Genomic DNA, 24,746 nt, shown 5'->3' with positions numbered 1-24,746 from the left:
GGTCACCTTGTTGCCGCACAGGGACGGCTGTCACCGGGGGTGCCCTTACACATGTCGCACCTCCGATTAAGTACGGCGGGCTGCGTACGATGCAAAAGAAGTTCAACCATCGATGTAAAACGAAAGACACACTTCGGCACGCTCCCAGTGTAGCTGTAACAGGAATGAGGTCGCTTTATCACAAAAAAAAACAAATTACAGCACTTAATTCGGGGGCTATAATCGCTAAAAGCCTGCCCCTGCGCGGAATGGCTTCTTGGAAACTCGTGATTACTCGTTGCTTCCAACATCGCCAATAATAAACACGGCGGTTCCCGGTCGCCACTTGAGGAAGGTTTGTCAAGTCCGTCGGGACGAGGCCCCCTTCTTCTGTGGCGGTGGGTGACGATGAGCCGCGCCGCGGGTGAACACCCGAGCAGACAGACAGACAGAGAGTGAGTGTCGTTCGCATTTTTCCCATGATCTCTTACTCCCCCCCCCCCATACGGATAGAGATTCGCCAAAGTATTCTGCCGAGTAAGAGACGCTCCGGACGATAAGACCCCCACTCCCCACACCACCCCAAATTAGTGCTGGACTAAGCTAATGCGAGGCCTGTAGCATATGTTATAAAGAAGCCCTAAATAAAATCAAAACACGTGAATATTAAAACACTGATTTTTTTTACTTGCACTGTAAAGTAATTGTATTTTTTCATTTGCCATTTCGCCAGATAATACGACAAATCGCTAACCTTAAACACCCGCTCGTTCATAAACTTTGAAGGCGGTATAGTACTATAGTAATAGAGCAAGTGCAGAATCACTGAACCGGAATTGATAGCTTGAAAGCATTTAGCGCGGGGGCCCCTGAAAGTGCGGGGCCCGTAGCAGCTACATATGTAGCATATGTAGCAGCTACATATGTAGCAGCTACATATGTAGCAGCAAGTGCTGTTTGGGGGCACCCCATGAAGGTGGGCACGGCACACGGACGGATGGGTGGCCAGCACCACGCTAGGCCGCCTTTGTCTCCCGAGTTGTCGATGTTTACTCATCGCACTGGGTACAGTGCTAATTTTGAGGCTGAGTCGACCTAGGGGGGGGGGCATGAGTGAGGATGAAATTCCAGATAGGAATGTAGAATTGCAGCCACGGACATTCAAGTGCTGCCAAAACGTTCCGAGTAGAGTTGCCAACAGACCTAGAACAATAACAATAATCATCATGATGATGACACATGATACATAATTTATTATGGAACGGATGAGTGAGTGGAACACGCGATTTGCTTGCGTTAACTTACGGAATAATAAACATCTTTGGTGCCAACGCCCAACAGGGACACGGCCAAGGGCGTGCAGGTGCCAGGCCTCAGTGAGGACGGTACAGACTGTGACCGTACAGAGGTTGTGTTGCCTGTACAAGCCCTGTGTCTGTGACCGTGGGTGTCTGTGTGTGTGTCTGTGTGTGTGTGTCTGGGCGTGGTGCTGGCCACCCACCCCCTCGTTCCTGTACCGTTCCGGCCTTCATAGGTGCTCGCTAACAGCACTTGCCCCTACAGTCTATTAAGGCTATACGGGGGGTCTTTGTCTTGTGTCTGGGGAGCGGTAGTGTAGCGGTTAGCGCGCTGCACTACGAACCTGGCTACCCGGGTTCGATTCCCGCTCACGGCAAACACCAGTGACGATTATCTGAACCGGTTCCTGAGCCTCCCCTAGGTCGACTCAGCCTCAAATGAGTACCTGGTGTGATGTGTAAACATCAGCACTGGGGAGACAAAGGCGGTCCGGTCGTGGTGTTGGCCACTCGCCCACCCCCCACTTTTGGCCTTCATAGGCGCACGCTAACAAGCACTTCCCCCAAACAGTCTCGTGAAAGCTATATATGGCGGACGAGGAGGGGGGGTGGAATCTTCATCTTTGCCTTTTGTAAACGTGAATGCGTCTCTCTCTCTCTCTCTCTGGCGTGACCATCCACTCGTCTACGCACGCAGCTCTCACCACTCGTCCGTGATTCTATCCGGGCCAATTCACCGCGTCCTCTGCGCGGACAAAGCGCGTCCCTCGCTAATGCGACTGTGTCCTAAGCGCCCGCGCGTGTAATCCCATAAGCGGCGCCACGGGGAAAGAAATCCGCGGAAGCTCCGTTCCGTTTTGTTTTTATTCTTTACTTAGTCAAACTATTTATTTTCATGACGTACGTGCAGTTCTTTCATGCGTCGATGTTTCTTGATGTCGAGTGAGGCTCGAACGACGCGTCGATCCATATCGATAAAGATCGATGGTTAGGCTCAGGGTACGTGCATCGAATCAACTGCGTAACATTGTGGCCGGTGCTCGTTATCAATCAACTGCTGGATATTCCGGCGGCTTCGGTCAAAGCCCAGATCACATCGCGTAAGACGCTATGAGTATTGCTGTATCCACAGTACCTACCTTTGCGTGCAATATGACAACATCCAGCCGCTGGAGGCCGCTACAATATTCGCAATGTAATGACACAAACATCGATTCTCAACAAACGAAAAAGTCGCGACCCCAAATTCCCGACAATCCCATTGATTCGCAAGGAGGGGATGGGCGCGAAACGTTACGCACTAAGCAAACGTGAGCGGAGAAACAGCACGAAATGAACTCGGATTTAATTTCCGGTCACTAAGCCCCTTTTCATTCTGTGTTGTGTTCGTGTAAGTTGATCATGCGTCCATAGCACCTCAATTGCAAACTTTGCCATTGTCAACTTCATCCGTAACTTGATTCAATCTCGATTGAAAACTCATTTCTTTATAACTGAGTTCGTTGTCCTTCCCCCGCACCTCCGGCTCGCACGCATGGCTACGTACGGTGCGAAAGAAGTTCAACGTACAGATATACCCAGGTGCTTCCCACGGGCCCACAGTGTGATCTGACATCTGCAGTGCTTAAAGCGAACCCAGGTCCAGCTTGTAAGAGACACGTGATGCCTCAACAGGGTCTTTCCTGGTGAAGTATAACCTACTGGACTGTACGACGCGTAGAGGAAGGCTCCCTCCGATACCGGCATTAATTCAAGCAACTCTGAGTCTGCTGATGAGACACTGCATGTCGAAACCAGCTCCGACCTGTACGATCCGCAGTTCGCCAGCATTGATTTCAGCAACCCTGGCGCTGCTGATGAGACACCGCATTACAAAACTCGTTCGGGGTTTTGCTTATTTTGAAATCAATGCTGTTGATATGATACACTCCCAGAGGGCCGCGCGGCTGATCTGTTGTGTCAGGAATACTTTTTTGCATGTGAAGAGACGGTGATGTGAATACGACGAATTGTTGATTATTTTGAGTTTCTGCTACACTGTACATGTTTTTTTTTAACCAGGGATGGCTCATGACTAAGTTGGTGGGATTAACAAAAATGTGATAAATATAATCCCAATAAATAATGCGTCTTTGGTCAATACAGCAGTGGGAGGAGGAGGGGGGCGTCAATTGACCATACTTCACCACGCTAGTCAATGCGGGTTGGTGAAAGGTGAATTTAGCGGAGACCCAGGGCTGGTACAGATAATATTACTCGCCACTGATGTCAACACTCGTGTTGTAGTCGGGAATTGAACTCGGGCCGCCGAGTTCATGGCGCAGGGCGCTAACCACCGCACCGGCACTCGCTCCATCCCTCAAATCAGGCGCGTGCTTTGTGCTGATGCATTCCCGTACCAACAATGCGTGCAATTAAATTAACATCCATGTATCGTTCGATGCACAAACCCATCCAGTGTCCTAACTCAAATCACAGACCTGGTGACTCTCGCCTGTGACCACGCCACCATGCGTCGCAGGTGCTATAGGCTCTGCTCCGAAGCAATGCTGTTGGGCAGCAGAAGAAAGCCATCGTTGTACTGTATCCTCAGACAGCAATGCTCCCCGGCGTTCACCAACCCGCACTGACCAGCGTGGTGAAGTATGGTCAGGGATTAATTTCTCATTTAATTTTTTTCTGCCCCCCCCCCCCCCCCCCCACCACCACCACCCCATAACCATACGGACCACGCATCTTTGATAACAGTTGTTATAATGGAGGTCAAGATTCTGATGTATTTTTCCAGAGCTCAGTCCCGGACAGCTCCAGCTGATATTACATTCAAATAGACCCCCTCGCTCCCCACCCCTGACCTGCACTGTGTGGGGAGCCCCCCCCCCCCTCATCCAGCAGTGCAATGAGAAAGGCCTGCACATGCACACGTGGTACCGTATTCTGAACCACGTTCTTAAAAAAAAGTAATTCCACGTGGCCAAATATATTGAGTTTGGGACAAACAGCCAGACAGCATCATCATCAGCAGCACCAGAGACACAAAACGTGGCCAGGTGGCATCGGCTCAGAGGGGAGCGAAATCCGCGGAAGTTTCGATCACAGCGCCGCGTGCACTGCAGCATAGTACGAGGGTGCTTCGAAAAGACATGTTCACACTTCTGCTGAGAATTTGCAACAATACCACAGATGATGTGCTGCCGCTGGGCTCTGGAGACCACCTGGAGAAGAATCCAGGCACGTGTTGACAATGATGGCGAATAAGTGTAGACTTCTTTGACTTTTTGAAGCTGTTAACATTACAATTGTTATCATCTTGACTTAAAGCTTTCGTGACTGCAGGAATTCATATTCTTTGGGTCTTTAGGTAAAAAGTCACGTAGATAGGTTCAAAGAATATAAACAAAAATAAAAACTACAACGTTTCGATCGCAACACAAGCGTTCATCATCGGGAAGAAAAAAGAGGAACGCTTGTGTTGCGATCGAAACGTCGTCGTTTTTTTGTTATTTTCTTTGAACCTATCTACGTGACTTTACCGAAAGACCAAAAAAAATATTTGTTATCATGTTACAGTGTATTATTCGTTATTTTTCCATTAAAAACAATAATCCCCATGTAAGTGTTAACATTTTTTGGAAGCGCCCTGTCTTCATTTGTCGAATTATTAAGATTGTAAGACCACTGCGGAAAGTTAAATGCTGCCCGAAGTCGTTTGCCGGTTTCAATAAAGTCATACAAATCTGGTTTCTCTCTCTCTGTCGAACACACACACCTGATTATAAGACGTGCCCCCAACTTTTGCTTTAAAATTTGGGGGGGGGGGGGGGTGGTGGGGGAAGGAAGGTGCGTGATCAGTTGGAGAGTACGGTATAGAGAAATGCAACTCGGAGGCACCCATGCAAGTTGGTCTCCCCACGCCGTGGAGGTAGTGGAGGTTGTCTGAACTATACTTCGCCACGCTGGTCACCGCGGGTTGTTGAATAGCGAATGGGTGTTGGGAGGTGCATGGGAGGGTGGCCTTCATCCAGCAGCGGAGTGAGAATGGACGCCGGTTAATGTGGAATCGGCCTGGACTGGCCTGACCCGGATCTCGCCCGACCTTGTCGCTTTCGCGAAAGCTCAGCAGGTTTGAGCCCGGGAGAAGTGATTGCCCAACGCCGTTGCCGTTCTGCACAGGCTGATGCGCGGCCTCTGCAATGCCCCGCGTGTCACAAGTGCGATACGGTACAGAAACACATCCGCTGTTGTCCTAACGCGAAACTGTGCCCCCACGTCCCTGCCTCCTCCTCCTGTCTTCCCCAACCCAGCGCTGACCAGCAGAGGTGGGACAAAGTCATTGTTATGCAAGTCCAAGTCGAGTCGCAAGTCATCAAATTCATGACTCGAGTCTGACTCGAGTCCAAGTCACATGACTCGAGTCCACATCTCATAGGTGGGACAAAGTCATTGTTATGCAAGTCCAAGTCGAGTCGCAAGTCATCAAATTCATGACTCGAGTCTGACTCGAGTCCAAGTCACATGACTCGAGTCCACACCTCTGCTGACCAGCGTGATGGGAGGTACGGTCAAACAACCCCCCACCCACCCACCCACGGCTGACTGACGTACGGCGCGAAAGAAGTTCAACGGTGCAGTGCGTACGACCGAGAGCGGCGTGGTGAGGTGCGCTCCGATCCAGCAGCGGGACGAACCAAAGGGGGTCGCTGTCCATTCCATCCTCATCATTCGCGACGTCTCAGTGATCGCGATGATGATGACGATGCACTTCATGGATTTTATTGTGGGAACGGCTTAATGAGCGCCTCCGAACGCAAACACAGCTCCTAATCAAGATGCGCGTGTTTACGCGAAACCCCCTACCCTACATTGACCGCGCCCACGAGTCGTGGAAGATGATGATGATGATGGGTTTGATACGGACGTGTGCAGTTTGTTTAATGCAAACTCCCGAGTGGGCAGGGTCCTGGGCTTGTCGGGACGGGCAAGGGTCACGGGGCAGCGGCGTGGCGGTGCCAATGCACCCGGGGCAGGCACGGTGTGGGTGACTCTACAATATTTCTAGATTTGAAGCTTTCGTGACTGCAAGGATTCATACTCTTAGTTCTTTCGGTAAAGTCACGTAGGTAAAAAATGAAATTAAAATTTATAAAAAATAAAACAATAAAAATCAGTGTTATTGTTTTATTTTTTATCAATTTTAATTTCGTTTTTTACCTACGTGACTTTACCGAAAGAACTAAGAGTATGACTCTACAATAGTCCCACCAATCATTACACTGGTCAACACACTTTTTCTGACATAAGGTATTCCAACGGATTTAATGTAATTTTGGGGTGCTGATTCCAAATCTGGCATCAGTTGTTACCTATCACATCAGGTTTTTGAGATATCAAATATTGCATTTTCAATAAAAACTGCAGAAGAAAAATATTAAATAAACGTGAATATCTACATAAAATTATATTATAAACACACTATCCTAAAAATACAGCACCATATTTTAACACTAAAGCAGTCACTGACTCGCAACAACTTGCAATTTCGGGTAAAATCAATGAAAATGGGGTATGCCCGATAGCATAAATCAGCACCCTGAAATTAGTCTAAAATAGCTGCAAAAGTCCAGGCCAGAAAAAAATGTTTTTTTTGTTGACCAGTGTTATTATTATGGTATAAACAAAGCAATAACCCCCCCTCCCCACCCACAGAGTGATTTGACAGTACCCAACAATCTCAAGATCTGAATGGGAAACTCATCTGGCAACCATGCAAAATTTGTATCACACGCCCGCGCTCTGCTGATGTGACCCAGAAGGTCTGAAACCAGCCCAGAGTTTGCTTGCTTAAGCGAACCCGAGTGGATAATATTGGTCTGGGAAGCCAATACGCCGATGGACGACATTATTTTAACATTCCATTCCTATGTGGAGACAGAAGATAATTTTGCTTCTATCGGACTATAAAATGCACTTTTTTTAACCTCGTGCTTAACATAAAAAGTCGAGGCTGCGTCTTATAATCCGGTATGTGTGTACGCGTTACCCGATCTGTATATTTTTTATTCCATTTATGTGGAGACAGAAGGGATTTATGCTTCTATCGGACTATAAGACGCACCTTTACCCTCGTGCTTAACAGAAGCAGTTGGGGTTGCGTCTTATAATCCGGTCGGCGTGCACGCGTTACCCGATCTGTATAATCATATTGACGCCGGGAACAAGCTTTCGGGTGCGTCTTACTTTCCGGAGCGTCTTATAATCCGGTCGAATACAACATTTGTTTTTTTTTCCTTCGTCTTCTTCATGGACAACAACACATCTCCATTGTTCAATAACAACAATCCTCAGGAATTCAGTGGCAGCACGAGTCGCGGTTTTATGTTTACAACATTCATAGCAGAGCTCGTAAAGAACAATGCCTCGCTGCAGGTTGGCAGCCCAGCCGAAGGGGAAGTTGCACGCAGTCCCAACCTTGAGCTCCACTGCAATGCGTCTCTTCTCCTCCCAAGGTCCCTCCTGCCGTGCTACAGCCGCTTATGTAACACGGCCCTCGGCGCTGTTTCATGCGATACGACACCACGGATCAAATACACAAAGACAAAGATTAACCCCATCCCGCCCTCCAACAGCCGTATAGCCGGTAACAGACTTTGACTTAAAAATTTCGTGACCGCAGGAATTCATATTCTTTGGTTCTTTCGGTAAAGTCACGTAGATAGAAACATTGTTTAATTATAATAATTAAAACTAATAATTGTTATTATAAAGATTGTTTTCTAATAATAAAGTCACGTAGATAGAAAAAATATAGAGAAAAGTATTAAAACAATTCTATATACGTGACTTTACCGAAAGAACCAAAGAATACGGTAACAGACTGTTAGGGGCAAGTGCTGTTAGCCAGTAGCAGCACCTATGAAGGCCGGAACTGTGGAACACGAGTTGGGCTGGGTTGTGCCACCACGCATGACCGCCTTTGTCTCCCCAGTGGCGATGTTTACACACCGCACCAGGTACTCATTTGAGGCTGAGTCGACTTAGGGGAGGGGCAGCACCGGTTCAGATAATCGTCATCGGTGTTGGTGGCCGTGGGCGGGAATTGAACTCGGGTCGCCGGGTTCGGAGCGCAGCGCCCTAACCGCTCCACCACCGCTCCCCAACCCCCCACCACCACACTCATGACCCCCCCAATTCCCTCTCCACTCATCCCCTTCCCCCCAACTTCCTCTCCCTCCTCCTTCCCCTCTCACCCCCTTTATTGTTGAAGGTTTTTATTTGTCTAAAAACAAAATATTGCATTTTTAACTCTTGTCTTTTAAGCTATTTCAACCAATTATTAAAATGACATTTATGTATCAATTAAATCAATTGTTTTAATTACCACGTATATTTATTTATCAATTAAAACAATTTTTTGTCGCGTGTAGAGCGGTCCGGTATGCCCTAGTGCAAGGGTGGGGGGGGGGGGGCACCCGAAGTAAACATAAGTAATATTTAAAAATACTTTTTAAAAAACACGCTTTAATGGAATGTACCGCATGAGTAATGGCAGAACTCCACGACTTCAGAAAGTGGCCCAGAGGCTTGCCACAACGTAAGGGGCCATGGTCATTTACAGCCAACGTCATTTGAGCGTGGACAATTAGACCCAAGCCGAAACATAACATATAAAAAATTATGTTTACAAATATATATTTAATTTTTAATGATATAATATAGTATTGTCATCAGTATGCCATAAGTCTACCAAGTTTGCAGTCGATACCACATTGGGAAGTGGGTTAAAATTGAGTTACAATATTTGAGGATACGACAAACAACAACAGACAGAGTGAGTTAATAGAAAGCGTGTAAAAAGATTGATAAAATATTTTTTTTAATTTTAATGATAGAATATAGTATTGTCATCAGTAAGACATAAGTATACGAAGTGGAGTTGTAGCGGGTTCGCGAGGGTTTGTTTGACCATACTTCACTATTCTGGTCACATACCAAATGCACTGGGCGTGCCCCTAGTGACTCAGCCTCACCCCACGATATCCAAACCACGCCTACCTCACTCGAGTGACGTCAGTTACGCCGACCAATCGGAAGCGAGCTAAGATCCTCGGCCGGGTCGGACCACGCGGGCGCACGTCTCGACCAATGAGGCGCGTCGTCTTTGGCTAAGCCCGCCCACTGTCATGGCTGCGCGCAGGGCAACACGTGTGCGTCTCGTGTAGCCTTTGCTCGGCAGACGCGTTTCTCATTTAAACGTTGCGTTTGAGTCCCTTTATTGTTATTATATACCCGACTTCCCGACCTCCAACCTCCTACCAAGGTAAGGTTCACCGCGAAGGTACGATGCCTGGGAACACAACTCACGCGCCCGCAAGCTTTGGGGTCGCGTGTACACCTATACACGTGCAGCTCAGAGGAGAGCTGAGCCTAATGAGAACCGGGTACAGTGTGGGGGAACTTGCATTTTGCACAGCCGAGAGGTGGACATAACGAGAAGCCGCGCGCGTGTGTGTGACCATAGTGGTGAATGTAATATGTATCGGTGGTCAAGTTCATTTCGGACCCGGGGCACTACGCGAACCGGTATTGGTACACCTCACACGAGGGGATAAACTCCTGTTAACAGGGGGCGGTGTTTGAACTTTTACAGCTCGGAAGTGAGTCTACCCAGAACCCAGGGCAGTATGCGAGCCTATAACTCTAAAGATCAGCGGTTAACCTCCTTGGAAGTTGGGATGTGTGAACTTATTTCCGTACATCTTAGCGGCGAATCTAACGGGAATCGGAGTCAGTAGGTGAATTGTGAACTTCACCTAGACCAGGGGTCGGCAACCAAAATAACAAGAAGAGCCATTTTTTTCCAATTCGGTACAAAATTCAGTATTTCAAGAGCCGCAATGCATCTGAGTACATACTGTACATACGTACATATCGTCAAGAAGCAGCCCATAAAGAGCCGCATGCGGCTCCGGAGCCGTAGGTTGCCGACCCCTGACCTATACGGTACTTTTACAATATAATAGGACCTGGGAAGGTGGGTGAACCTATAAGCTACAGCTCAAGTGAAATTGTCTCCATGATCAAGCGAGTATTGGTGGGGGCGCTTATCCCCATTGACGATGGAAGCTCCACATTGCCATGGCCGAGACCAGGATATACGTCGAACGAACACGTCGTGATGTAGCCAAGCGGGTTTAATCGATAAGAGTCGTGTGTGCGATTAGTGGTTGTAACCTATAAGCCCGTGGTTAGCAAATTGTTAAGTGTGAAGCATTGTGTTCGAACGAGAGCTCTAGGTAGTGCTTATAATGTGATTTATTTATCGAGTTATTCAGACGGGCCCTGCAGCGCAGGCGGAGTTTTACTTCCACAACTAACAAATTAATTACATTTATCTGAATTGTAAACTACAGAAAATGCATTTATAAAGTTTTACAGTTTGTCCATGGCTCTGCTGCATTGGGATGTTTGACCAATTCCATTCATCTGTATTTGGCATCGGTGTGGGGAGAAAACCCCTAGACCAGGGGTCGGCAACCAAAATAACAAGAAGAGCCATTTCTTTCCAATTCGGTACAAAATTCAGTATTTCAAGAGCCGCAATGCATCTATGTACATACTGTACATACGTACATATCGTCAAGAAGCAGCCCGTAAAGAGCCGCATGCGGCTCCGGAGCCGTAGGTTGCCGACCCCTGCCCTAGACCAATATCAGGGGTTACCTACTCAAAGCTCCTCACAGATACATGCATTAATCCATAACACAGTTTATGAATTCTGAACTAGAACACCTAATATGAGGTTTCAAATCGGAACATAAAAAAACAGAGATGCAAGTCGTAGAGTTAAAAATAACCCACAACATTTCCAATACCTCTAATAAGGCCGTCTCTTGAGTTGTTGATGTTACGGTCCTGTAGAAGTGACGGCGGTACATTAAAATTTCTCAATGCAGTAAGAGCGACATCCCCACAATGCAACTTTACATTTAACACGCAGCATACTGCACGCACCTGATGATTGGTGAAGATGTTTATCTGAGATTGTCATAACTGAAAGTTCGAGAAACACAACTAGGATTACCACGTGTGATTTTTTTTTTAAAGCAGTGTCGCTACTACCACAGTCACTTTCCACGAACTAATTCCTCCACCCACGTTGAGGCTGACTGTTTCCTCATCCACGCTGCGTTCCACCCACCAGCAACACTGCAGCTCACAACAACACGCTCAAGCACACAGCTACCCACTCATTCATCCACTAATCAACCTACTCACACGCTCACCCACGCACACTAACCTACTCGCCACACTGCAGGTGATGACACTTCTCTACCGCCTCTGCCCTTGCTCTTCTCCACTTTCAACTTCCCTCCCGTGATTCTTTTTTCCAAAATTCCCCCAACCTCGCTCAATTCGACAAACGTATTAACTCTCGACTATTTACACCTCCGGCGGTGCTGTTTGTCGTTAGCTGTGTGGCGTTATCGGCCTTGGGCCTGCGCTTGGCGACCGCGATTACAAAAATATATATATATAAATTGACGGGTGCCGCTCACTCTGCTCGTCCGTTCCCCAGGCGCGATGAGGGGCGGTGGCGGCCGTGGCGGGGGGTGGCGGCCGCGGCGGGGGTGGCGGGGGTGGCGGCCGAGGCGGAAGAGGCGGCCGCGGCGGCCGCGGTGGACGAGGAGGAGGAGGCGGCGGCCTCTTCCGCGGACAGAGCCGCGGCGTGCGCGTCGTCGGGCAGTGGCAGCAGGTGACCCTTGACCCCGAGTTCCTGGCGAGCGGCGACCTGGACGGCTTCGTGTGCATGGAGGAGCTGCACGACTACACGATGGTGCGGCCCGAGGCGATCGAGAAGGAGGACCAGAGGAACAAGCGCAAGGCGGCGGCGGAGGCGGCGGCGGCAGGTGCTGCGGCCCGACCGAGCCCGGCTAAGAAACCGAGAAAGGACACGGACTCTGAGCCGGCCGAATCGGCGGATGATGATGGCACCGCCGGCGGCGGCGACGACGACGCCGACGCCGCCGCGATTCGTAAAGAGGCCAGGAAGAAGAAGAATAAGAAGGAGGAGGAGGGGAACAAAAAGACGAAGAAAACGAGTAAGAAGAAAAAGAAGTGGATGGAGTTGGAAGCCGCTTTGGAGAAGGAGGCGGCCGAGTCCGGCGTGGACGTTGGGTACGACGCGGGCGACGACGATGAGGGCAACGACGGTGATGAGGCCATCGAGGAGATGGAGCCCCTGGGTGGCGAAGAGAAGGATGAGGGCGGCACCAGCGGAAGCGGCAAGAAGTTGAAGAAGAACGAGAAGAAAAAGAAGAACAAGAAGAAGAAGATCGTGGAGGGTGCCGCAAAGCAAGCGCCGGCGAGCGAAGGTAGTGGCCGTTTCGTTTGTCTTGGCAGAACTCTGGTGTCGCCTTCATTGGTTTTGTAAAAAAGTTAACTGGAATTTCCTTCTATTTTATCCCGATTCCGCTTTTCCGTGTCACCTCGTGAAACTTAACATGCAATCGGATCTCCTGTCATGATAAAGAGCGTCCAACAGCAGTGGATACGGACAGAGCTTCCTCTGAAGATCTCTTCTAAGTGGCCTCTGGTCCACACGGTCGTGGGCAGCACCTTCCCACCATCTTCACATGACGGTCACGCCTGTGACTTAAATTCTCCGAGATGGAATTGAACAAATTTATGCGCGGAGTAAAACTTTGTACCGGGCCGTCTCCGCCCTCCCCTACCTCCTCTTTCTCCTTCGTCGCAGGCGGCCCCAAGAAGGCGACGAGCGGCGCCAAGAAGCGCCCGTGGACGACCGTCGCGCTGGACGGCGAGGCGCTGGAGGGGGGCGTCGCCGCCGACGTGTCCGCGTGGGAGGGCCTCTACGTGCCGGAGCCCGTGCTGTGCGCGCTCGCCGAGATGGGATACACGGCGCCCACCGCCATCCAGGCGCTCGTGCTGCCCGCAGCCATCCGGGACCGGCGCGACGTGCTGGGGGCCGCCGAGACCGGTGAGCGCAATCGCGCGTGTTTGTGTGTGCGCACGTTGAACCCGCACGCGCTCGTGCGCGGGTTGAATCTAGATCGGTAAACCCATTTCTGTCAAACTGCTTTTTTGTGTTTATTTTGTCGCCCTTCCTCCGCATCTCCGATTCGCGCGGATGGCTGCGTACGGTGCGAAAGAAATTCTGCAAACGTACTTGCCCCGACAACCTGTTGAAGGCTATAGGGGTCGGGGGGTGGGATCTTTGTTTTCGTGTGCTCCGTTGCTCGTTGTGTGAGAGTGGGGAGGGGGGGTCTTCGCCACTCGCGCTGCAGCCTCATCCTCCTCTCTCCCCAGGCAGCGGCAAAACCCTCGCCTTCGGAATTCCCATGATCCAGCGAATCCTTGAGTGGAGGGAGAGCCGCGAGGCGGAGCAGGCAGACGACGGCGCCGAGGGAGAGACGGGCAACTCGCACGAAGGTAACCCGCAGAGAGAGGGAGAGACGGGTGACTGGAGGTCGCCTGTGATGTCCTATATCTAAACGCCTGCGTTCATATTGAGTTCGTATTGTAACGAAGCATCTCGTGCAAATTCGAGAAAATTGTTCAATCCCATCGTTGACACCTTCAGGAGTGCTCTTTGTTGCAGGCCACTTTAAGCCTTTGGTTCTGTACTCGGTAACCGAATGTTTTATATTTTTATTACAATTCTGCTGGAATAAGTCTATTGACTTCACTTGACCATGCTTCCAAAGCGCCCCAGATTTAATATCTCGGGAAAATTCTAACCAACTTCTTCATCCCCAAGGAGACCAAGTCGCAGAAGACGACAACGTTGCCGACGACAACAACGACGTTGCTGACGACGACGACGACGTTGACGACGACGACGACGCTGCCATCGGCCCGGAGACGGGCGTGCTCGACTCGCAGGGCCGAGGCTGCGTCCGCGTCGTCGACGACATCCCCCTCGACTTCGACCCGACTTCGGACTCTCGCGCGCCGGGGGCCGTCACCTCGAAGCGCGAGGCCTGGCAGCCACGGAAGCCGCTGCTCGGTCTCGTGGTGACGCCCACGAGGGAGCTGGCGGTGCAGGTGAAGCAGCACCTGGACGCCGCGGCACGGCACACAGGTACGCTCGCCTGATCCCGTTGGAGGTAAAAAAGATAAAACCTATATACAGGGTGCTTAAAAATAAACATGTGAACACTTGCGAGAATTTGCAACAATGCCACGGGAAATGTGCCTCTGGGCTCTGGAGACCACCTGGAGAAGATTCCAGGCACGTGCTGACAATGATGGTGAACAAGTGGAGACTCTTTTGAAGTTATTGACATGCATTTGTTATCATGTTACAGTGTATTACTCGTTTTTATTCCATTAAAAATGATAGTCCCATGTAAGTGTTAAAGTTTTTTGAAGCACTCTGTGGAGATAACATCACCGGCCCCCCCCCCCCCACCGATGTAAGTATGGCTTTGAGTCCTCCCTCGCACCACGTTTTTCTGTCCCTGCGCGTTGTACAGGTCTCTTGATACCACGATAAAAACATACAAATTCTCATTAATAACTTTTTGGGTGAGATCGTCCGGGAGGGATAGTGCCAATGTTTAGCTATACTTTCCGCTACCAGACAAGGCCAATCAAAGTTTGTCGCGTGTGGGCAGATGTGCCGATTGATTTGAAAAGTAAGGAAAAAGATTCTGACTTTTTTTAGGGTCTGCGGGGTGGCAAGAGGTTATCGTTGAAAATCGGCATTGGATGCTACGCGACGATCTAATTCAAAATAAACGAATTCTGAATCACAACATTGGACGTGGAAGCCAGAATGAACAGGGCCATAACCCTGGTATTCGCGTCAGATATTTCTTCTTCTCCAGCTCTTGCCACTGGATGGCAGACGTATCGTATCGCGCGACCGAGGCCGGCGGTGGTGCCCTTACACAGCGGCGCATTGAAACGCAGCGAGATGTCATTTGTTTTTTGCGTATTTATTTTGCCCATCTGAGAGTGGTAAAAATTGTTGACATTCATCGAATTGCAATGAAAGCTGCAATATATAACGGCCGTACTGATTATGGCACTGCGTGGTAACGTGTTGAACGGCGCGCGAACCGCATCTAATCAACATTATGCCCCCCGTCGTACCCCCCACTGCGTGTGGCGCCGTGCCCCCCCAGGGATCTGCACGGCCGTGGTGGTGGGCGGCATGGCCCAGCAGAAGCAGCAGCGAGTGCTGAGCCGTCACCCGGAGGTGGTGGTGGCCACGCCCGGGCGCCTCTGGGAGCTCATCCGCGAGGGGCACCCGCACCTCACCCACATGCGCTCGCTCAGGTGAGCACCAGCGGGGCGGGGGGGGGATGACTGTGTCAACTCTGTCAACCGAGCCACCTGTGACACCTGTAGCATCGCGGTTTACCTGCACCGCCCACAGTAACCGCACCAGCCTTACCAACTCCACCCACGTCACTCGGATTACCCCCTCGTCCCGCCACTCCAATAACTCTACCCTCCCCCACGCTCACCTACTACACCACAAAGAACTCGAGTCGCAGGGTTCGTAGCACTGCGCGCCAACCGCTACACTACCGCTCACCATTTACACCCACGCGCACATGGACAAAGATCCCCCGTATAGCCTTCACAGAATGTTGGGGCAAGTGCTGTTAGCCAGTAGCACCTATGAAGACCGGCACGGCACACGAGGGGGTGGGTGGCCAGCACCACGCCGCAACCACCTTTGTCTCCCCAGTGGCGACGTTTACACCGCACACCAGGTACTCATTTGAGTCGACCTAGGGGGAAGGGACGGCCCGGGACCGGTTCAGAGAATCGAACTCTGGTTGTCGTCCGCGAGCGGGAATCGAACTCGGGATCGCCGGGTTCCGTCAGCGCAGCACGAGCGAGAATCGAACTCGGGATCGCCGGGTTCCGTCAGCGTAGCGCGAGCGAGAATCGAACTCGGGATCGCCGGGTTCCGTCAGCGCAGCGCGAGCGAGAATCGAACTCGGGATCGCCGGGTTCCGTCAGCGTAGCGCGAGCGAGAATCGAACTCGGGATCGCCGGGTTCCGTCAGCGCAGCACGAGCGAGAATCGAACTCGGGATCGCCGGGTTCCGTCAGCGCAGCGCGAGCGAGAATCGAACTCGGGATCGCCGGGTTCCGTCAGCGCAGCGCGAGCGAGAATCGAACTCGGGATCGCCGGGTTCCGTCAGCGCGAGCGAGAATCGAACTCGGGATCGCCGGGTTCCGTCAGCGCAGCGCGAGAATCGAACTCGGGATCGCTGGGTTCCGTCAGCGCAGCGCGAGCGAGAATCGAACTCGGGATCGCCGGGTTCCGTCAGCGCAGCGCGCTAACCGCTACGGCGCCGGCTCCCCCGCGCTCTGCCAGGTGCCTGGTGGTGGACGAGGCCGACCGCATGGTGGAGCGCGGTCACTTTGCCGAGCTCTCTCAACTGCTGGAGCTGCTCGCCGGCACGGAGTTCAACGCGCGCCGCCAGACCTTCGTGTTCTCGGCGACGCTGACGCTCGCCGGCGCCGCCGGGAAGCGGCCGCTGCCCTTCAAGAAGGGCAAGAAGCAGGCGGCGCCGTCGCAGCAAGACGCCGGCGGGAAGCTCGAGATGCTGATTCAGCGCATCGGCATCCGAGGTGACACCTCGGCCCAAACACTTTACACTTGGCACCTAACCATTACCCCTAGCACATGACCATTACCCCTAGCAACTAACCATTACCCCTAGCACGTAACCATTACCCCTAGCAACTAACCATTACCCCTAGCAACTAACCATTACCCCTAGCACCTAACCATTACCCCTAGCAACTAACCATTACCCCTAGCAACTAACCATTACCCCTAGCACGTAACCATTACCCCTAGCACATGACCATTACCCCTAGCAACTAACCATTACCCCTAGCACCTAACCATTACCCCTAGCAACTAACCATTACCCCTAGCACCTAACCATCACCCCTAACCCCTTACTGCTAACACATAACCTTTACACATAACCCTTACTCCTAACACTTACCCCTAACACACGACCCTTACCCCTACCACCTAACTCTTAACCCTTACCCCCTAACACCTAACCCTTACCCCCTAACACACAACCCTTACCCCCTGACCCCAGGCAAGCCGAAGGTGGTGGACCTGACGCGGCGCGAGGCGACGGCGGAGACGCTGATGGAGTCGCGCGTGCACTGCGACACCGACGACAAGGACCACTACCTCTACTACTTCCTGCTGCGCCACCCGGGTCGCACCATGGTGTTCGCCAACAGCATCGAGTGCGTGAAGCGCCTCGCCGGGCTGCTGGGCGCCCTCGCCTGCGAGGCGCTGCCGCTGCACGCCAACATGCACCAGAAGCAGCGGCTCAAGAACCTCGAGAGGTTCGCCGAGCGACAGAGGTGAGACGCGGGAGGGCGGGGGGGGGCGGGGGGGCAACACCGGCGGTGGGGTAGGTAGTAGTGGCGGCGGTGGTCGTGCGGTTGGTCGGTGGCGATGGTGGAGCGCCGGGCGGTTAGATGCGCAGCAAGATGGCGCTGTAGGGGGCGCGGGTGGTGCGTCGGGCTTGGTCATCTTGGTCATTCGGGCCGTGGCATCTGCTGGGTCTGCCCTGTGACCTCCTGCCGGTGGGCGTTCGATGCGTCACGTGGCCTTAATGTGCACGTAGCCTGGCACAGGCGCCGTGGTGTCGTCACCGCCACTTAGTGGCGAATGGCGGTTGTTGTTGCTCTTTATAGAAGTGGTGGTGGTAGTGGCGGCAGTGGTGATGTACTATGTTGAACTTTGTTCGAACCGTACGTAGCCAAAACGTGCTTTTCGGAAGTGCAGAAAATGGTGGTGGTGGTGGTGGCGATGTGACAGTGTTGGTGGTGGTTGAAACGAAGACTTCGTCGCGAATCCCAAGCCATGAGCCGTGCACCACCTTGTGCCGTGTGTGGCGCCGTGAAAGCCTCCTGCGGGATTTCCTTATGGGAAATTCTGCGATTTTTCTCTCGATGCCTCTGCGTCCGGCGATGCCCACGTGAAACTCTATTTTCGCTTGATGAGGATTTAAGTTCGATTCGCGTGCCCTCGGGTGGCAAATCCAGCAGCGGATAGATCACGGCCTATGATGACGAAGGTGGTGATGTGGTGGCATCGTCCAAACGATGCATGATGTGTGTCCTCGTGAACAGCACTTGCCCCAACAGCCTGTTAAGGCTGTACGGGGGGATCTTTGTGGTATTTTTTCCCCCACGTACTAAGTGCGTTCTCGTTTGCAGCTGCGTGCTGCTGACCACAGACGTCGCGGCCCGTGGGTTGGACATCCCGAACGTGGAAAACGTCATCCACTACCAGGTGCGCGGCGCTGCCCGTCCGTCCGTCCACGTCCACTTGGGGCGGATTTCACGCAGCAGCGAATAGACCACCGCTCACGACTGCTGATCGTGATGAAAACGCATTTCTGTTTGCAAATCAAACTATAAACCATTTTTTTCTATTTTTAAATCCTTTATATTAAGTTTGCATGCTTGCTTGCTTTCGTGCTTGCTTGCTTGCGTACTTGCTTGCTTACGACCGTGCAAATCTTTCGGTCGTTTTTAACCCACTTCCCGTGATCCAATCGAGCTGACATTTTCCACACAGACTCGTTGTGCCAGACAATTAATGTTCGTGAAAAAAAATTCCAAAAATTTTACACTTTTTAGGCAAAAAAAAAATATTTTACATATATTCAAAAAGAACTCATTCATCGCTTTGGCTGAACGTCACAGTATAAGAGCCCAGAGCGTAACCCCTCCACAGGCCGTGGCGGAGTAGCGCAGTTGGTAGCGCCCTCGCTTCCCATGCCAAAGGTCGCGGGATCGATCCCCGCATCCTCCACAGGCGAATATATTTTTAAATCCTTTATATTAAGTTCGCTGCCACGCATATAAAGGATTTATAGTGAAAAACTTTGTTTTTACGGGTTATACTTATACCAGGCAAGGCCCACTGAGCTATGTAGCTCTCAGAAGCGACCTGGTCACAAATGATAGCTCAACGAAAGTGGTTCATCACGTGAACATTTATCGCAGCCGAATTCTCTAAACACACAAGAGAATACTTTACTCACCCAGCTTAATAACCATTGCTACAATCTGCATTATAGACTACAAATACACTCACCAAACTTAATAACCAGGCTACAGTCTACATTATAGATTGCCAGTATACTCACTCCGATTTAGAACCAGGCTACAGTCTACATTAGTGTTTTTTATTATTTTCATTATTTTTATTCACTTTATTTTTATTATAATGTTTCTATCTACGTGACTTTACCGAAAGAACCAAAGAATATGTGGAGGGAAAAACCGGAGGACCCAGAAAAAAGTTCACGCAAAAGAGCGTGCAAACTTCAGATATACAGGCTCCCGGGTTGGGATCGAACCCACGACCTCCTGCGTACCAGGCGAGGTAGTTAACATCTCCTAGCCACCGTGGTGCAAATGCATCCAGCGTGCTTCTCACCGTCCTCCTGTCACCCTGAATGGTCGCAGGCGGTCTTGCCGCTCTTCGCTCTGCCTCTTGAGTTTGAGTCATCCATCATGTTGAACGCGAAGAATCCAAAATGTATCTTTTGGCTGCCTTCAAACACCTCGTGCTAATGTTGAGTGCATGGTCTGTGCCACCTCCTCCCACCCCTCCCTTGTCTTTTCGCATCCCAATTGTCATCTTTGTCTTCATCGTTCTCATCATCGCCATCTTGCCACTGTCGCCATTGTTATTGTTATCATTATTGTCATCGTGGTTTTCCCCGTATTTTCACCGTCGTTTTCTTCGTCACCGTCGTCATTATTTCCATTATCGTTACCATCATCACCTTCGTGGCCGCCACCACCGCGATGGTCGTCGTCGTGGCTCCATCGTCAGCTGCCGCGCACGTCCGAGACGTACGTGCACCGGAGCGGGCGCACGGCGCGCGCCACGCGGGAGGGCCTCAGCCTCATCCTCGTGGGCCCCGGCGACGTGCCGGCCTACCGCAAGATCTGCCGTACGCTCCGTGGGGACAAGGAGCTGCCCTGCTTCCCCGTGGACCCCCACAACCTCACCGCCGTCAAGGTGAGCGTCGTACAACAGAGGTGTGGCCGGTGGGGGGGGGGGGGCTGTGACCACCTGGAACGCTCTCGTTACACTTTTAAATCATCTGTATTGAAAACTCAGTTCTTTAGAACTGCTTTCTGTGTTTAGTTTATCCTTCCGCCGCGCCTCTGATTATGTACAGTAACATACAGACATAGTGTTGCTGATGGGGGTGAGAGTGATCGGGATTGGGGAGAGGGCGGGTAGTGGTGAGCGTGGCGAGGGTGGTGGGGGAGACATGGTGACGGTCGTGGTGTTGGTAGTGACGTTTATGGTGGAGGCTGTTTGTTTCTGATGGCAGTGATTGTGCCGTTGATGGCAGTCTTGGCAGTAGTTATGCACATGATGGTAGTGGTGGTGGCGACAGGACTGATCATGTTGGTGATGGTTATGGGGGGAGCGGTAGTGTAATGTTGCAATGTTGCGCAATGAATTCGGCAACTCGAGTTCGATTCCCGCTCAGGGCCAACACCGGGGCTGATTATCTGAACTGATTTTGGGCCTCCCTGAGGTAGACTCATCCTCAAATGAGTACCCGGTGCAGTGTGTAAACATCGCCACTTGGGAGACGAAGGCTGCTGGGCGTGGTGCTGCCCACCCACCCCCTCGTTTGCCGTGCCGGCCTTCATAGGTGCTCACAAACGGGGGATAGTTGTCTTCGGTGATGATTGTGTCACGGGTTGATGGTTTGGCTGTTTGCGGTCCCGCTGACTGATGTTGATCGCACCGCCGATGGCTCCGCGCGTTGCTGACCGTGACCCCGTGACCTCTCCGCGTGCGTGCGCGCTGCAGGCCCGCGTGGCGCTGGCACGCGGCATCGAGAAGGAGCTGTACCACCACAGCCGCGCGCAGCATCACAACTCGTGGTTCCAGAAGGCGGCGGACGCCATGGACATCGAGCTGGAGGACGACATGCTCATGGGTGAGCCCTCGCGCCGTTACAGCGCCCGATCACGTGGCTCCTCTGCCCCCGTGGAGATATCCTCCGCTCGCTCGAGCGACCACCGCGCACGCGTCGCCTCCGTGGGCAGCCGACTAGAGGTCACGCGTCGAGCCAACTCGAGTCGGGTCGGATTTGACCCCTAGGATTCGAGATGATGGACAAACTTCCATCGTCGTCGCCGTTGTTGTTATCATCGCGGCCACTCGCGTTGTCGCGCGAGTTGAGCAGCTCTTTAGCAGAAATACCTACGAGTAAAAAGGCCGCCTTGCTGATAAGAATGTTACGTCGTCAGATTAAAAGTAATAACACGTAAGCTTTCGCAACCAATATCATCCATAATATAGTTATTTTGGGGTTAGATCGCGTGAATATAAATGTGTCGTTAACCACATTTATCTTCACAAATCCACAACATTTACAATTCGTTAACGTTGTGGATTTCCTCGCCAACACACCGGTTAGTGCTGTACTCGTAACGAATTGGCACGTTCTGCTCACGTGACGGGTGGTGGTGGGTTTAACAACACATTTATATTCACGCGATCTAACCCAAAAACGCCTCGATTATGATGAAAGTATGAAATGGAATGCTCCTTCCACCTCCGGCGGCGATATTGGTGGCGGCACGTTTGGCTCCCCGACTTGCTTCCACTCGGCCGAAATTCTGTCGTCGTGAATTCAGGCGAATCCCGTGCAACAAAATCGTCGTCCCAGACGACTTCAGGCTTCAGCCCCCGAGACCAGAGGTCGCAACCGGGTACCCGATACCCGTACCCTACCCGATACCCGGCTACCCGGGTACGGGTACGGGTACCCGTTTGCGACCCTGGTGCGGCCGGGTACGGGTAGGCCGTGAGTCACTGATGAGTAACCGTTTGTCACTCATTTCGGGTAGGGTACGGGTAGGGAACGGCCGGGTATGGGTAAGGAATCAAAACCCGTTTGCGACCTCTGCCCGAGACTCGGGGCTGGACTTGAGCTCAGCCGCGTTTCTCCTCTCCTGCAGGCGGCGCCCGCTCCGAGGACAGCGAACGTCAGCGCCAGTGGCGCCTGCAGTCGTTGAGGAAGCAGCTGGCGCACCTGCTGGCGCAGCCCGTGTTCCGCGCCGCCAGCAAAACGCGCTACCCCACGCAGTTCGGGGCACTGGCGACGCCACCCGCGGCCTCCGCGGACGGACGGGTCCCGGCGTCGGCCATCGCGGCGCTGCGCGACGGGAGGGTCGGCAGGAGGAAGCCGGCGAAGGGGAAGCAGAAGCAGAAAAAGAAGCCGCAGGCGCCCGGCGCCGCGAGCTAGACGGCGGTCGTCGTCGGCCGAGGACGTCGGCTCGCGGACACTGGGGGGGGGGGGCGGGTTTGGCGGATCAACGGCAGCCCGGCTGCTAGCTGCCGTGAACGTGGCGTCGGCCTGCCCGGGTGTGAGCGCCCCGAGCAAGGAGCCCCTCCTGTGAGCGGGGGAATACACTCGAGACTCGGTTGAAGCTGTCCGATGGAAAGGGGTCGCGTGGACCGAGAGGTTTTTTTAGAAGGAACTCGAGAGAGGCTGCTTCGTGACGCCGTCTGTTGCTTGCAACAGCAGCAGCTTGGCTGCTCAAGTTGCCAATGGGAAATGTTTTTGCCTTGTGACATAAAACCAATCGTAAAAGTAATACCGATAGTTCAGTAATATGAAAGCCCAGTAATACCGATGGCCCAATAATACCACAGCGCATCATAACAATAGCGCACTAATACCAAGAACCCAATAACACCGATGGTGCAATAATACCAGTAGAACAATAATACAAGTTGTACAATTTAGAATGTAATTTGGGTAGGGGGGGGTGGTGTGAGTGGGAAACTTTAAAATGTAAGCATTTCACTTCCCCGTGTTGGCCTCCCTTTCTACCTTTGCGTTGTTCCAAGTCGCTAAATAGTTTATCTGCCCTCGATGGTCTCAGCCCATGTCCAAATCGCCCAGAATGCACCCCATCTTGTCCGATCCCGAGAGCCTGGGTGGGTGGTCGCGGTGTACAACAAGGTGCTGTATGCTGCTGCTGGGGGCTTCGTTGTGTTCAGCAGAGGGCGGTGCAGCAAAATCCATTGTTTTACTGTGCTCAGCGCCCATATCGCTCCCCTACTTTGACCAACCCACAACGATGCCCCCCTTATCCGGCAGTGGATCGTGATAATCCACTTTGTTTAGCTATAATTTGTGATAGCCAGGTCGCTTCTGTGAAAGAGCTATATATAGCTCGGTGGGACCTTACCTGGTAAAAAATTTTTTAAGTTGAACAGTGCAGTTGAAATGGCTGCGTGATGCTAATTAATCCCTTTTGCGGTGATGTGATGCTGGCCACCGTTTCCCTGTTGGCGGAGGTGCAGGGAAACGGTGGCGGACCGTTCAAAAATAGGCAAACGGTCGTTGTTGACATTCCCACGAAGGGAAAACCTCTTCGTTAATCTGTCACCCCCGTTCAAGAGGAAGTTCGTGGGATGAACAGCGGCAGGCGTTGCCCGTGTTTTCGCCGCTAGAGGGCGATGGCGGTCTCTACTGGCCACCGGCGAGCCGCGTGCGTTGTGTTGTACGAACGTTGAACGTCTTTCGCGCATCGTACGTAGCTAATCGGAGGTCCGGGGAGGCTTTGCTAATATCGGAAGGAAGAGAGCGTTCCAGACGGCCACAGAAGCGGATTCGAATGCGCCGCGCGACCGTTTTTACTCCCAACCATTGCCCTTAAAAGTCGAACCACGTCCATCGCGCCATTCACAAACGCCTGCCAGTCACGTCTGGTTGAACGGCAGCATTTGTTTAACAAGTCCAGACTTCGGCCGATGAGTCCCAGAAAGTTGAAACCACCAGTTCCAGAGTGTTTGCTTGCTCAAGCAATTCATGCTTGATAATGTTGGGATGGGCAAACCGATAATGGTTTGGTGGACTGAAGCACATGTTTCATTTCGATGTGACGAGATCGAAGGCAGTTGTGCTTGCGCGTGCGACTAGTCATTGTTTGATCCCAACCGAAATGATTGGCCCTGAAGGTAAGACGATCACAATTGTTATTTCTCACGCTGGTTTTCGCACCGTTAGCCGGCGTTTGCGGCGATTGTTTTATTTCGGCGCGCGTACACGTTTGTTGAATGTGGAGCAAATATAATTGTTTTCTCTTACATGAATTTATGTACGGGTTTTCTTTTCCTCCTCGGGGTGTTTTGTCATTGTGACGATGGCCGATAGGGTGGTTTTTTTTTACTTGTTTTTTTTACTTAGTTTTTTTTTACCTAGTTTTTTTACTTAATTTTTTTACTTAGCTTTTTTTACTTAGTTTTTTTTCACGAATGTGAATGCAGCGCCTCCAGTGGCTGCCGAGGCCACCGTCAAACGCTCCCTTCTCCTCCCCCCCCCCCTCACGCTGCCTGATTCCTCGAGTTCCGCTTCCCAATCGTCTCATTTCCCAAGTTGTT

The 24,746-nt window shown here is 51.8% G+C and overlaps 1 protein-coding gene across 2 annotated transcripts; it reads left to right on the top strand.

Moving 5' to 3' along the window:
• The first annotated feature begins 9,413 nt into the window (after positions 1-9,413).
• DDX24 (DEAD-box helicase 24) lies at positions 9,414-24,458 on the top strand. 2 transcript variants are annotated; one of them, XM_078606253.1, is made up of 12 exons: positions 9,416-9,594; positions 11,854-12,649; positions 13,033-13,275; positions 13,605-13,727; positions 14,056-14,379; positions 15,428-15,581; positions 16,638-16,894; positions 17,383-17,659; positions 18,521-18,596; positions 20,154-20,342; positions 21,156-21,285; positions 22,313-24,458. In XM_078606253.1, the coding sequence occupies exons 2-12, from the start codon at positions 12,085-12,087 to the stop codon at positions 22,597-22,599; spliced, it is 2,625 nt and encodes an 874-aa protein (XP_078462379.1). In that variant the 5' UTR covers positions 9,416-9,594; positions 11,854-12,084; the 3' UTR covers positions 22,600-24,458. The 2 variants fall into 2 exon arrangements, with proteins under 2 accessions (XP_078462380.1, XP_078462379.1); XM_078606254.1 differs by lacking the exons at positions 20,154-20,342; positions 21,156-21,285; positions 22,313-24,458 and adding an exon at positions 19,781-19,978 and having other exon boundaries at positions 9,414-9,594.
• The last annotated feature ends 288 nt before the right edge of the window (positions 24,459-24,746 follow it).

The sequence above is a fragment of the Lampetra planeri genome, chromosome 25 (genome assembly GCF_965212315.1).
Source record: "Lampetra planeri chromosome 25, kcLamPlan1.2.h2, whole genome shotgun sequence".
Classification (NCBI taxonomy): domain Eukaryota; kingdom Metazoa; phylum Chordata; class Hyperoartia; order Petromyzontiformes; family Petromyzontidae; genus Lampetra; species Lampetra planeri.
The sequence above is the reverse complement of the archived record's forward strand: the minus strand, read 5'-3'. Positions and strand labels throughout refer to the sequence as shown.